This window comes from Montipora foliosa, chromosome 2 (assembly GCF_036669935.1).
Source record: "Montipora foliosa isolate CH-2021 chromosome 2, ASM3666993v2, whole genome shotgun sequence".
NCBI lineage: Eukaryota > Metazoa > Cnidaria > Anthozoa > Scleractinia > Acroporidae > Montipora > Montipora foliosa.
Window position 1 is genome coordinate 42022733 of NC_090870.1, and position 12500 is coordinate 42035232.

At 38.5% G+C, this 12500-nt stretch overlaps 2 protein-coding genes and 1 pseudogene across 2 annotated transcripts in view; all 3 read left to right on the forward strand.

Annotated features, from left to right (window-relative positions):
* Positions 1-637, forward strand: part of LOC137990802 (uncharacterized) — a 1795-nt pseudogene extending 1158 nt beyond the window's left edge.
* Positions 638-1000: 363 nt separating this feature from the next.
* Positions 1001-2746, forward strand: LOC137990803 (uncharacterized). The gene has a single exon (XM_068835905.1). It carries the CDS (start codon positions 1291-1293, stop codon positions 2587-2589), a length of 1299 nt encoding a protein of 432 aa, XP_068692006.1. The 5' UTR covers positions 1001-1290; the 3' UTR covers positions 2590-2746.
* Positions 2747-4481: 1735 nt separating this feature from the next.
* The window catches only part of LOC137993140 (sulfhydryl oxidase 1-like), a 17135-nt gene continuing 9116 nt past the window's right edge, over positions 4482-12500 (forward strand). Inside the window, exons 1-8 of the mRNA XM_068838823.1 lie at positions 4482-4759; positions 5969-6069; positions 7458-7506; positions 8461-8563; positions 8803-8896; positions 8988-9047; positions 9241-9326; positions 9619-9774. Of these exons, the coding sequence (XP_068694924.1) occupies positions 4522-4759; positions 5969-6069; positions 7458-7506; positions 8461-8563; positions 8803-8896; positions 8988-9047; positions 9241-9326; positions 9619-9774 (887 nt within the window). The 5' untranslated portion in view covers positions 4482-4521. The remainder of the gene's footprint in view (positions 4760-5968; positions 6070-7457; positions 7507-8460; positions 8564-8802; positions 8897-8987; positions 9048-9240; positions 9327-9618; positions 9775-12500) is intronic.

A 12500-nucleotide genomic window follows, 5' to 3' on the forward strand; every position in this document is an offset into this window, starting at 1 on the left:
ACCGATTATCTTCCTCCTGGGCCTATTTCTCTGAAGAGTGTGACCGCCTAAAGAAAGTTTTCGCACACCTCAAATACCCGGAACGCTTGGTAAATTCCACCATTAACACCTTCTTACAATCTAGAATCGTTGATAAGCAGCCCTCACAGACGCCCAAACAACCAAGAGCCACTGTTCGTGTGGTCATACCGTTTAAAGACCAGGAATCGGCAAATGATGTTAAGAAAGAGCTCAAGAATCTCAGCATAAAGGTGCAGACAACTGTCCAGCCAGTATTCGTTAGCCGCAAAATTGACCAAGATCTTAAAGTACGCGAAACCAAGCCACAGATCGCCATGACCAACAACGCGTCGTTTTTCGTTTTCAATGTGACCTGTGTGATGCGGGTTATGTGGGCTATACGGGTGGACACTTACACACACGTGTGGATGAACATGAACAAAAGGCATCTTCAGTATATAAACACTACCACGAACAGCACGGCGAAGTCCCAAAAGACCTACTGAGGCGTTTTAGCATTCTGAAAAAGTGTAGAAATAAGTTCGATTGTTTGGTGAATGAAGTACTTTTCATCAGAGACCTAAAACCCACTCTGAACTTGCAAAGCGATTCAATTCGCGCGAAAGTATTTATATAATTAGCTTCAAACACTGTATGCTAATTTCTTCAGTACACCTCGCCGCAAACTTTGTAATTTTTATTTCTCCTTGACAATGGCGTCATGAAGACACCGAAACGTCGGTTTTTATCGTTAATTTTTTCCTGTCTTTAATTTGATTGTGTTTAATTAGCTGTAGTTAGGCAGGTCGACATCAGGACTTCGATCTTGCCAATTCACATTTAACCTACATGTATGTATGTGTATATATGAATGGTAACCAATGAAAATGCGTGTACAACATTAATACCCTACCCCCACCCCCCTACCCAGGCATTAATATCATTGCTTTACTATTGATCCCTTGGTCTCCTTGATAACCACAAAAACAAAGGCCGCTTCTAATCATATTCAAAATGCAACTGACCAACCAATTACAACAATCGATTAAACTTTCAGCCAACAGACAGGTGCAAGCACCTACCAGTAAGAAACAAAAAAACGAACAACAATATCCCTTTCGTTTTAAATTAAATGCGAATTGCACTTACACTGTATTTACTTGAAACGAACGAGAATGAAGAAGGTTTTTTCGCAGTGTTTGATCGCGACAGTGTTGCGAGAACTACTGAAATAAGTGATATTGGGATATTCACTGCGTCAGAGTCCATTGAGTTCAGTTGAAAAGGAGCATGAGCGAACTTATATCCAAAGCTCCACTGTATACCAAGGATCGTGTTCATTTCACCAAGATTGGGAATATTTTATGTACTGGCAAAGGCTGTATTGGCTGTGACAGGAAATCTCAGATTCAAGCCGATCAAGATTTATTGGAAATTCTGGGTGAAGTCGACTCTGTTGATTTCGACAAGCAAGAGCCTAGGTTCCTTTCAAACTCTGATCTAGTTCCTTGCCGAAGACCCAAAAGTCTAGGTCGACATAGCAACGATACCTCTCTTACAAGAACTGTAGAAAGGAACAATAACACCAAGACAGGAAAATTTCGAAAGAGAAGAAAACTTGATGCTAAGCCAAAAAGCACCACACTTGCTGATTATAAATCTGATCCCGCACTCCCGAAGAAATATACGATAAATTCATGTTCCACAAATTATAACGAAACTGTATCCAAACAGCACTGCGGAGGAAATATGAAGGCGGAAGCGAAACCCAACCTCAGAACTAAAGATCTGAAGAGCAAAACGGTTTCTTTTGCGGCGCCCCTGACCAGAGAAAGGATTTTCACTCTTCAGCCTGGAAGCAAAAGTTATAAGTCCAGACGAAACGTTATCACTGAGGAAAGTTACGAGCTTCAGTTTTCGCAATGTGCAGCTGATAAACAGCCTCGCATCCACGACAGGCTGAGGACATATCCAGCAATTACAAAGCGGAATACCAATTTTTTGAAAATGCTTCAAACCAGCGACATCGGAATATTCGATGATGAACTAATGAAGTCTAAGCAGTCTTCGAAATGGGTCACAGAGGCATTAAAATATGGTGCAAAAGAGGAAGATATCTTTCCATGCATTCTAAAAAAGAAGCAAGAACGCAGTTTGAGAGAGCATCTCAGAAATGAAGGTCGTAAGCAAAGAAAACGACGCAAGGAAAATAACTCATCAGAGAGTGTGAGAGCCTTAACAAGGGTAGTCCCAAATGATCGCTCCGACATAGGCCCCAGCAATGGTGCTATTCTCGTAGTTGAACATTCCTACGAAAGACTGATAGCAAAAGACGACAGTCTCCACAAACTTGGGTTCAAGGCTCAACACAGCCAAAGATTAAATGGTTTTCCTTCAGTTTCGATCCTAGAAATTGCAGAGAGTCTCGAAGATCTGGTGCAGTTGGGAGTTGTAAAATTGATTCACGAACGAGAAGGACGATGGTACATTTTGGTGAGCACTCGAAGTATTCGTGATTTTTTGATACAGAATGGCATTACGTTGAGAGGCAGAAATTTCGAACTGATAGATTGTATTGGAACTATATAAAGAGATAAAGAGTTTTATTAAGCATACATACTCAAAACAACATCGCGTTTCTGGTTGTTTATGACGAATGCATAAATAGGTTATAGAGTGCAATACGAAAGTTGCTATGGAAACACAGCAATGGAGTAATAATAAATAAAAGATTCTATAAACTTGGTCCAGCGTGCATTTCGTGATTCATGGTCACTCGTGATGTTTTAAAATTCTGAGAACTTTCAAATATCACTTGCGCCCATAAATCGGGAAAAGCACTCCCGTTCATGCGATTTTCTATTTCTATTATATACTCAACAAAATATCGCGTTTCTCATCGGTCAATGACGAATTCATAAATAGGTTATAGAGAATTATAGAGTGCAATACGAAAGTTGCTATGGAAACAAACCGATAGGGTGGTTTTGTTGAGTGTATAATAAATAAAAAAATCTTATGAACTTACCGGTGCATTTAGTGATTCATGGGACAATCAAACGTGATGTTTTGAAGTTCTCAAATTGCACTCATCTCAGTCTCTTGTCCCATCTTTCGCGCAGCCACTTTTTGCGGAAAAATCATTTGAGAGCTCTTTGTTCGAACAGGAACGCTTGCTATGCAAGCTAAATTTCAATGAAATGTCAGTCAGACAGGTATTGAAAATGAAGATAATTGTCAGCTTAAGAGGAGTGATCTTGATATAACACCAAATTCTCATGACTACCCAACAAAGAAATTTATGGAGAATGAACACTTCGATCTTGGGAATGAGAGAGTTGAGGAATTAATTCCTTGGGGTGCGCTCGATTGAATGTATTGCAGAATAGGAATAAATGGAAAAGAAGTGAGAAATTTTTCATTTTTACGAAGATTCACATTAAAATTGTCAGACACCTGCAAAAATGCTATTTTGAACAGATGTTTCTTATCCTTGTTGCTTCAAAACGCCAGATATATATTTTTAAACCACTCCACGTATTCTTATTCCGGAATAGGGTCAATCGAACGCACCCTTATTTTTAAGCAAGCAACCGTGCTCTTGTCAGTGTGTTTCCAGTATTACGTCAACCTTTGAAGCAATCCAATGTAAACTCTCATTGTACCTGAAGAAGGCTGGGTTCGCTAGCCGAAATATAGTACATTACTATGTCAAATATACATCTCATAAAAATTCTTTGACTTGGGTCATTTTAGTTTCAATAGGAATAAAACGCAACGCTTCGTAAACGCTGTTTTCGTTTTATTCCTATCAAATATACGTCTTGTCGGCTCTGGCTCAAAATACTTATTTTCAAACATGTTTCATCATACCACTTATAATTTCTGCGCTGAATTGCACTGTGCATTCTTTGATACCGCACATAATTTCTTCCGTTACTTTCTTTACCAATGTAGCAACTCTCGTAACCTGCTAGGAAAACCTATGACCACAACCAGGTTTTCCGAGCCCGCGAGACTGAGCACTTCCCCCCCCCCCCCCCCATCCTTTCCCCAGCAAACCATTGTTTTAACGAAAACCGCTGGTCAGCAACCTGGTTCTGGTCATTCCTGACTGAGGTCTTCCAACCTGCTATTCTTTGATTGCCCCTGACGTCACGGCAGCCTGTTGTTGGTGGAAAGAACAACAGCGGGAATTGACTCTATTATTATGCAAAATGTGATCAACTTTTGCACCAACATGGCCGTCTTTTGACGTGGGTCTAATATTGCTTATGGCACCATGTCGATATTGACTTCTAAAATAATCATCGATCGACCATTTACGGATAAAAATAACTTCTGCATGCAGCGCAACGGATATCTTTCTACTGTTCTGGTTTGGGTATCGAGCCAATCACACGAGAGCTTTTACTTGACTACTGGTAGCCATATCACATTTTTATACTGCCACGCGTGAGCCCACATGAAAACCAGCGGCAACCATCACAGGATATTTTTGTCGAGCTTAAGTGTCGTAAAATGGCTGATTGGTCATGCAGATGTTTTTTAGTTGTTTTCTCGTTTTATCTTTGTTTTAGGCTTTCTTATGGTGTATTGTATTCATCAGCCGATCACATAGTCCTTTTAGAAAATGATACAATCTCCAGTGTTGTACATAACAGTCCATCAGCCTGGGTGGTAGAGTTTTATTCCAGTTTTTGCGGGCATTGCCACGCTTTTGCACCGACATGGAAAAAGCTCGCGAAGATGGCAAAAGGTGAGACAGTTTTTGCTAAACTTTTCGCAGTTACAGTGTCGAGACAGTTAAGGCAAAGAAAAGAGCACAATCCATGGTATTCAAAAAAAACTGAGGGCTTCCATCTGCTCGGACCTCCTTTGTTTAGATGTGATTTATTTTTAATGAAATCTCGAAGAAAATGGTGGTTTGAATAGGAAGTGAAATATACAAATCAGATTTTTCAACGTACGTCTGATCCCCATTTGCTTTCCGACACTTAAGCGTTTTTTTTTTCATTGTAATGGAAGAAAAGGTAGAATTTCCGCTGGAAGGCTACGACTAAAGAAACTAAAATTAGATCTCTAACGTCAGATCCGTTTTCTTTAACTTTGCCTTTTTAATAATTAACTCGATACAGTTTAAGGAAACATGAACCGATTTAACATCAGGGAGCTTGATGAAGACTTTGATTTTGAATTGTGAATCTCGCTAGATCTTGTTTTCTCTTTGTGTGAACATATCGGGCATTATCGATGACAAATTATTTGTCCTTCCTGTAACTGTGAAAAGCCAATTACCGGCTTAAAAAGTTAATGCAATGTTGACAATGATAACAGAGTACGAATACTCGCTAATCATTTGAAGGCTTAGAAAGTCTCGCCCCCTCAACAACTGTGGCTTTAACGTTTTCATACAATCGTTCACAGTAGTTTGTTTTTCAAGTAAAAACTTTCTGTCCTTGTATAAGGGTCGAGAATTATTTTCTTTGCGTATCATTGCGTACACTCAAAAATAATACGATTAAGTTAGCCAAGAGATGCCATAAATTTAAACCCACTCATCCCTGAAGGAGCCGTCAATGACCAGTAAAATAGTCCGGTGTTAGACAGAGTAAAATCTACAAGTCTCATTCGCAAGACTAAAAGTTCATAAGCTAAGCAATGTTGTTAGTCATTGCTAAAGGGTTTTTTTAAAAAAATGATTTTGGACAACTATCAGAGCTAACTAATCTATCTTATTTATTCACTTTGTCATTTGTACAAATTTAATTATGGCATAGCTGAAATTTGGTTTGGTCTGGTTTGGTTTTATATTTACTCATTTCTTGCTTGTTAGCTTCTGATAGAGAGTAATTTCTCAAGAGGTAAAGAAATATTTGGAATGAGAGGATTTTTGTGTTTTTGTGACAAGAAGCAGCCTGCCGTTTGCCATTTCACGTAAACATGATGCAAACAATTTCTCTTTTAGACTGGAGACAAGTAATACACGTTGGTGCTATTGATTGCGCGGAAGAACGTAATCTTGGCACATGTATGCATTACAATATAGAAGGTTATCCTACTATCAAGGTACATCATCAAGACAATATCCTTTATGATTTCTTGTCTTGTTACTTGTACATAGGTGAACTTGTAAAGTCAATCTTGTTGTGTTAACGACTGAAAGTGACTAGAGCGTATTGCTGAGGCATTAATTCTTGATTATTCCTGGCGGCGTTCAAGTCTAACCATTTGCAGTTGTTATTTAAAAGGCACCCTTTTCTCGTTAGTTACTTAAAGACACTGTTTGTTAGTCAAGGCGGAGTTGAAGCCACATGGGTCTCTACCTACTGAGAAAACTGGTCAGAAAGGGTTTTCATTCTTATTGGTTTGAGTAGACCGCTATTCACTTTTTCCCAGGAATTTAACCTTAAAGCACTGCCATCCAGATGGTAAACAAATTTCTAGTTTCTAAAGAAACTGTGGTGCTGCGTTGGTGGGAGAGTAAAACGGGAAAATTTGGTTTTATCAAACAAGTTGATAAAGGTCAAATTACCACCGTGAACGATTTGGAAAGCTGAATGGCAGATGGTAATGTTGGTAGAGAACATGGCTGCGGTAGAGTAGGGTGTTGATTTAAAAAAAGGCCAGACAACCTCTCATGGATTTTAAAATAACGGTGAACAAAGTGCTGCCTTGATAATGACAACTTCAAGTGATTCTAGACTTTCTTTTATCTTGTCAGATACTTTAAGGTGGCCGCAAACGAGGAAACAATGTTCCGAAAGCAAATGTTTCCCTGTTTGAAGCCCCAGGAAACACTTGTTGTGGAAGCAAAAATGTTTTTGAATTTGTTCAGAAACACTTTACTTCATCAGCAAATGTTTCCTCATTTGCACGCCAAGGAAACATTTTGGAAAACAATGTGTCTGCAATAATGTTTTCTCGTTTGCAGGCGCCTTTAGGTTATTAACCGAAAGGTCATGTCTCATAATGCTTTTGAAATCATAAACATTTTATGATGTTAACAACCCCCCCTCCCCCGGCAGCCCACAGTTTGGCAAAGAGTTGGCCAATATTGGATATCCCAGTGTTGTGATCTGGGGGCCATTTCTCAAAAGTCCCGAAACTTTACGGCCATTTTTGGGCTTCACAATTCCCTTTGTATCTCAAGAACAGAGAGAAGAGAATTTAATTCGTCAAACCTCACAGTTCTTTTTCTTTTTGTTACCTAATGAAAACATGTTAAAAGATCGGGTTTCCAAAACAAGCAGTTGGGCCAGAAAAGTTTTCGGGACTTTTGAGAAACGGGCCCCTGATCTGCAGGGCCCCAAAACTAGGCACTGGCCTTTGTGACAACCCTAGATACAAGGAAGAGCCAAAATGAAAAAAAAATCTACAATGTTGTTTATTATTGTGTGAAACAAAATAATGACAGTAGAAGTCTGGTAACTTTTTCCCTATTTTCTCTTAAACAGTTTTTCAATGCATCTGATTCAAGTTCCAACTTAGGAGTAACATTTCGTGGTATGTCACTGAGTGTATTATATAGTTCATTTCATGTGCATAAGCCTTTCTGCATTTAGCTGCTGTCACTGACTGTTAGTTAATCATTGTTGCAGGCGAACACTAATTGGCTTGTCTTGGGTAAAAAGAAACCTGAAAAAGTTGTGACTCTGTCTTGCTAGCTGCAGTGGTTTCAATGTGGTAGATACAATGTAAGCGGCGAGTTTGAGTGAAAATCAAGGCAGAGTTGCCACCGGTGAGAGGCAAATTTCTGACAACATAGACTGCTGTATACCACCATTGACCGGCTTCTAATGAAACCTCTGACCCAACAAAACAATTAGTTATGGAGACTGACCTGTACCTCTTTGAATTCCTGTGAAGTAATCTGCCACTGATAACTTGTCTGGAATACAGTTTATGCTATCATGTCCCTGAGCATTGATCAGTGCATTACATTAATTTTATCTGAAATTTATTTTAATATTATAAGAATGAAAGCAGGGTTCTCCTTATCATGCGGTAACCGGTAAAATTTACTGCTTGTAAGAGCACTTATTGCCGCCTGCAAACGCTCAGAAGTCGCTTATCCTTTGCAGAACGTCCAACATTAACCAAATGCTTTACTGGTTTGAAAAGGTCCCTTACCAGTTGTGCTGAAAACTAGGGAGAACCCTGATGTAAGATAGATTTTCGTAATGTAAACAAAACACCTCTCTTTAACTGTCCAAGTTTAGGCTGACTTTCTTGTCAACAGGTTTCTTCTTCTTTTCACACTGGATTGATTGTTAGGCAAATACATTTTCAGTTTATGGTGGCAGTGTTGTCATAATATTATGTGATAATGATTAGAGAAGATGATGACATAATTGATAAAAAGAGGCTAATATTATTAATTATTATTATTATTGTTATTATTATTAATCTATTATCATCAAGTAAGTATTGTAATGAATACTTTGTTAAATTTAACAGGAGAAAAGACATTATTAAGTCTGCTCCATGAGATGGTGAAGGTAGCTGAACTTCAGAAGAACATTGGCTTGGTACGGGCAAATGTGGATTTCATACCAGTAGGGTAAGTTGGCTTTTACAACAACATAACAGCATAGGCACTGGAACTGTAATGCCGTAACTGAAGCACTTCCTCTATTGTAAAATGACAAAATGTCCAAGCAAGCAATTTTTTTAACCACAGTTGTCAGTTGTACCAAGAAACTTGGAATATGATTTATGGGCAAAATTTGTAATTTAAATGACATAACAGTATACTATGTCGTCTTGTCGTCTTACATTTTGAAAAATTTTATTCCACAGAAAGGAATACGTCTCCAGGTTTTTGGAGGGGAGAACAGTGTATGATGAATTAGCATTGATTTTTGAAGTTCCAACATCATATATTGGGCGAGAGGTAAGTTTGTGATTTCTCATGCTATTTTAGGCATAATAATTTATTGATTTTTTCCATGGCTTACTAACTATGTCTTGACCTCTTTCTCCAGGTTATTTTAGATTTTATGAAATGCCCACGTTTGGGAGTCAGAAGGGTGCTAAATAAAAATGTGAGTGCCATTCAAATGATTGAAAATCTAAGTAGATCATTTGACTTTGAAACAAAATAAATTTTCATATTGTATTTTTTATTTTCCAATTCATAGAAGAGATCAGTACAGTCTTTCCATACTACTAATAATATTGTTTTGTTTCTGTCTGCTAAAGAAGAGTTATGAAACCACTGTTTTATTTCTTTCACAGAAATATCTGGTAGAAAAATATTCTGTGAAGAAGTTTCCTTCCATTATTTTGTTACACAGAAAGGGTACATTTCAAGAGCTCTCAAGGTAAAAATTTTTTTTTTTTCACTAAAAAAGAACAAGCCAGGCCTTTTGATTGGGTCACTTTTTTTTTGCAAACCACTTATTAAATATGAAATAATGTTGAGATTTGTTTGTTTTACAATAAGTACAACTTATTGTTCTTTGGTACTGAGTGGCTCCATGATTGGACAAATGACTTTCTCTTGTTTTAGAATTGGCGCTGTCTTTTTGAAACAATTTTCCAAATCAAAATACAGAAAGTCAGTTTTTCCTTGGTTCTTAATTTTTTACACTGTGTTGTGTGTATTTTTTGCAGAGAAGAAAAAACCCATGCTAGTTTCAAAAGAGCTCTAGACGATGTTTGTCTGGTAGTGAAGTCTCCTCCTGAAATTCCTGCTGTTTCTGAAGCCATGGAGTTTTACAAGACACTTCATGGAAAAGAGGACCAGAAAAAACAAGAAGCTGGAAGCAGGTTTGCTCTTGATGACTGATACTAGAATTTTACAGAAAGTAATGGTAAATTGCATCAGAATAGAAGCTTTGTTGGTTTTTGGTCATTTCGTGAACAGCAAGAGAAAATGAGGGGACAGAGAGGGAGGCTCCCGGTCCAGCCCTTGGGATATGTCATGTCCACGAAAGTTATTTTTAGGCGAGCAGAAGTCTGTCGTCCGAGACGTCTGCATGCAGGCAAACCTCGGTCTGATGTTTGAAAGAAAATAAATATTCATCAGCCTTCCACGTGCACCGTCATTTTCACTTTTCACTAAGATCCTGAGAGCGAGGCAAGACCGCACGCAGACGTCTTGGAAGACAGACTTCCACTAGAGCAAAGACTTCCGCTCATCTAAAAATAACTTTCGTGGACATGACATATCCCCGCCAAGGCCCTGAGCCTCCCTCTCTGTCCCCTACAGTCACAAGCCATTTTGCCCTGAAACCTTATTGCCTTAGTTTATTTAATTTCAATTTATTCCATTTTGGCACTGCAATAGAGTAGTTGGGATTAGGACTAGAAGGGAACATATGAGCCATTTGAGCTGGTCCACTCAAGTCAGTGATATACAACACAAAAGATGACCACAACACCAGAAATTCCACCCCCTACACTTGGAAAGCAGTGTGTGGGTTCTTTGAGATCCACATTATTAACAGCAGTTGTTGTGAGATGGTGCTTTATTATGGTCTTTACCCAAGAGGACTTGAAAGTCAAGCCATATGCAGATTACATTACCAAAGGTAGCACTTTCTCCTCAGTTATTTTACATGCTGAGTGTTTGCTGGTCAGGGTTTGAATTCTCGACCTCCTGCGCAGTCCTCTTGATTTCCAACATCCTGAGCCAACCGGTTGACGGCGGTTTCTTAACCACCTTAAGGAGGCTCAAAATAGTTTCTCCTTTTTTTTATACAAATAAACATATTCTGTTCTTAGATGTAGTTAGTAACCATTTAAGAAGAAATTTGGCCAGGGTATTAAGTACCCACCATCCAAACACTGTTACCATGGCAACGATATAAGGCATTTCTTTGGACCAGATAATGTTAGAAACTAGATGCTCTGTGAGGGTAAACTTGCTTGCCTTTGGTATGTGTTAAAAGTTTTTGTACTCATTCCAAACACCCTAACAAGTTATCAGTTTGTAAACAAAACTATTTATTTTTAACATACCGGTAGCTTCTTGTCGCTGCAAGCCACCAGTTGAGCAGCAAGTCTAATCTTGATGGTCTTCCTGTGATTAGTTGTGAGCCCTGTGTGCTGTATGCCAGGAAAAATATTGATTTCTCAATTCTGTCTGTCCTGATGATTTCGGAGTAGGCAGCTTTTGTGTTAAGACAAGTTGACCGTGTAATGCCAGCTGCTGATAGATTTCCTAATAATGAAATGATATATGAAATGGATCATATATGTTTTGATGTAGTGCTACCTGAAAGCCATCAATTTCACACCTGGTGATTGTTGACTTTCATAGTGTTTAAAAGATATTAGAGATTCTGCCTTTTAGTAATTCCCCATTTTAGAGATTCCCCCTTTTAGTAAGTCCCCCTGTTAGTAACTCCCCCTTTCAGAGATTCTCACTTTTAATAATCCCCCCTTTTAGTAATTTGCCCTTTTAGAGATTCACAGTTTTAGTAATTCCCCTTTTTAGAGATTTGCTATTTTAGTAATTTCCCCTTTTAGAGATTTGCTATTTTAGTAATTCCCCCTTTTAGAGAGTCACTATTTTAGTAATTCCTCCTTTTAGAGATTCAATATTTTAGTAATTCCCCATCCCCCGTTCCATTCCTCGATTCCCCAATCCTTTTAGAACTAGCCAACTTGCTATTAGCAACTTCTAGTTTGTAAATACTTGTTGCATTAAGTTTGGTTAAGAACGTAAAAATGGGCAGTAGATAAGGTTAAAGAAGTATTGTCGGCTTCCCATATCAAATTTCAACCCACGCATGAAAAATTAGTTAATACTTACAACAACACGTTGAATCCACAAAAACCTTTTCCAGCCCAAAATTTGATTGAAACAAAAAACATATTTCCTATATGATTCCGTGCGTTCCGGCAAACAAGCAACACACTCTTGACCTCACACTTGGTCAATACCCCATGTATATTCACCGCTGAAAATTATACTAATTCTTGTTAGTCACGAATTATTTGAAAGAAAGCTTGTTGTCCATTTTTTGCTTCATTATTCAAGGAAAAGGTTCTTCAGAAACGGATTTTATTCTGAACTCCGTGCGAAACTTATTTAGTTGCGTATAGTTGTTGACACGGAGGTCAAGATGGATGGATATTGGCCAAGTTCTTTTTTAGCGTGTTTATGGACCGAGACGAAGTCGAGGTCCATAAACACGCAAAAATAGAACGAGGGCAATACGCAGCCATCTTGACCGAACAAGCTTGGTCAATAAAGGATTAATGATATGACTTAAAACACCAAAAAATTATCTTTGATCTTGCGGGACCAAGCGAGAAATCCCGAGCGGGCAAGGTAGCTCCATCTTGCCAATCACAGAGCGCGATTTGGTTCATCTTGCCCGCTCACGGAGCTAGTCATATAATAAAAGAATTTAGTGTTATATTTACCGCGCTACCCGGTGAACAAAGCATTTTGGAGGCGCGGCTGCTAAGCCAATCAAGCACTTTTCGTGCCTTTTTATCTTGTTTTAGCCCGTTGTTTTGTACTTTCTTGATATTCACCGCTG

Coding starts and splice junctions, on each gene's coding strand:
- LOC137990803 (XM_068835905.1), top strand. CDS start 1,291: ATGAGCGAACTTATATCCAAAGCTCCACTGTATACCAAGGATCGTGTT.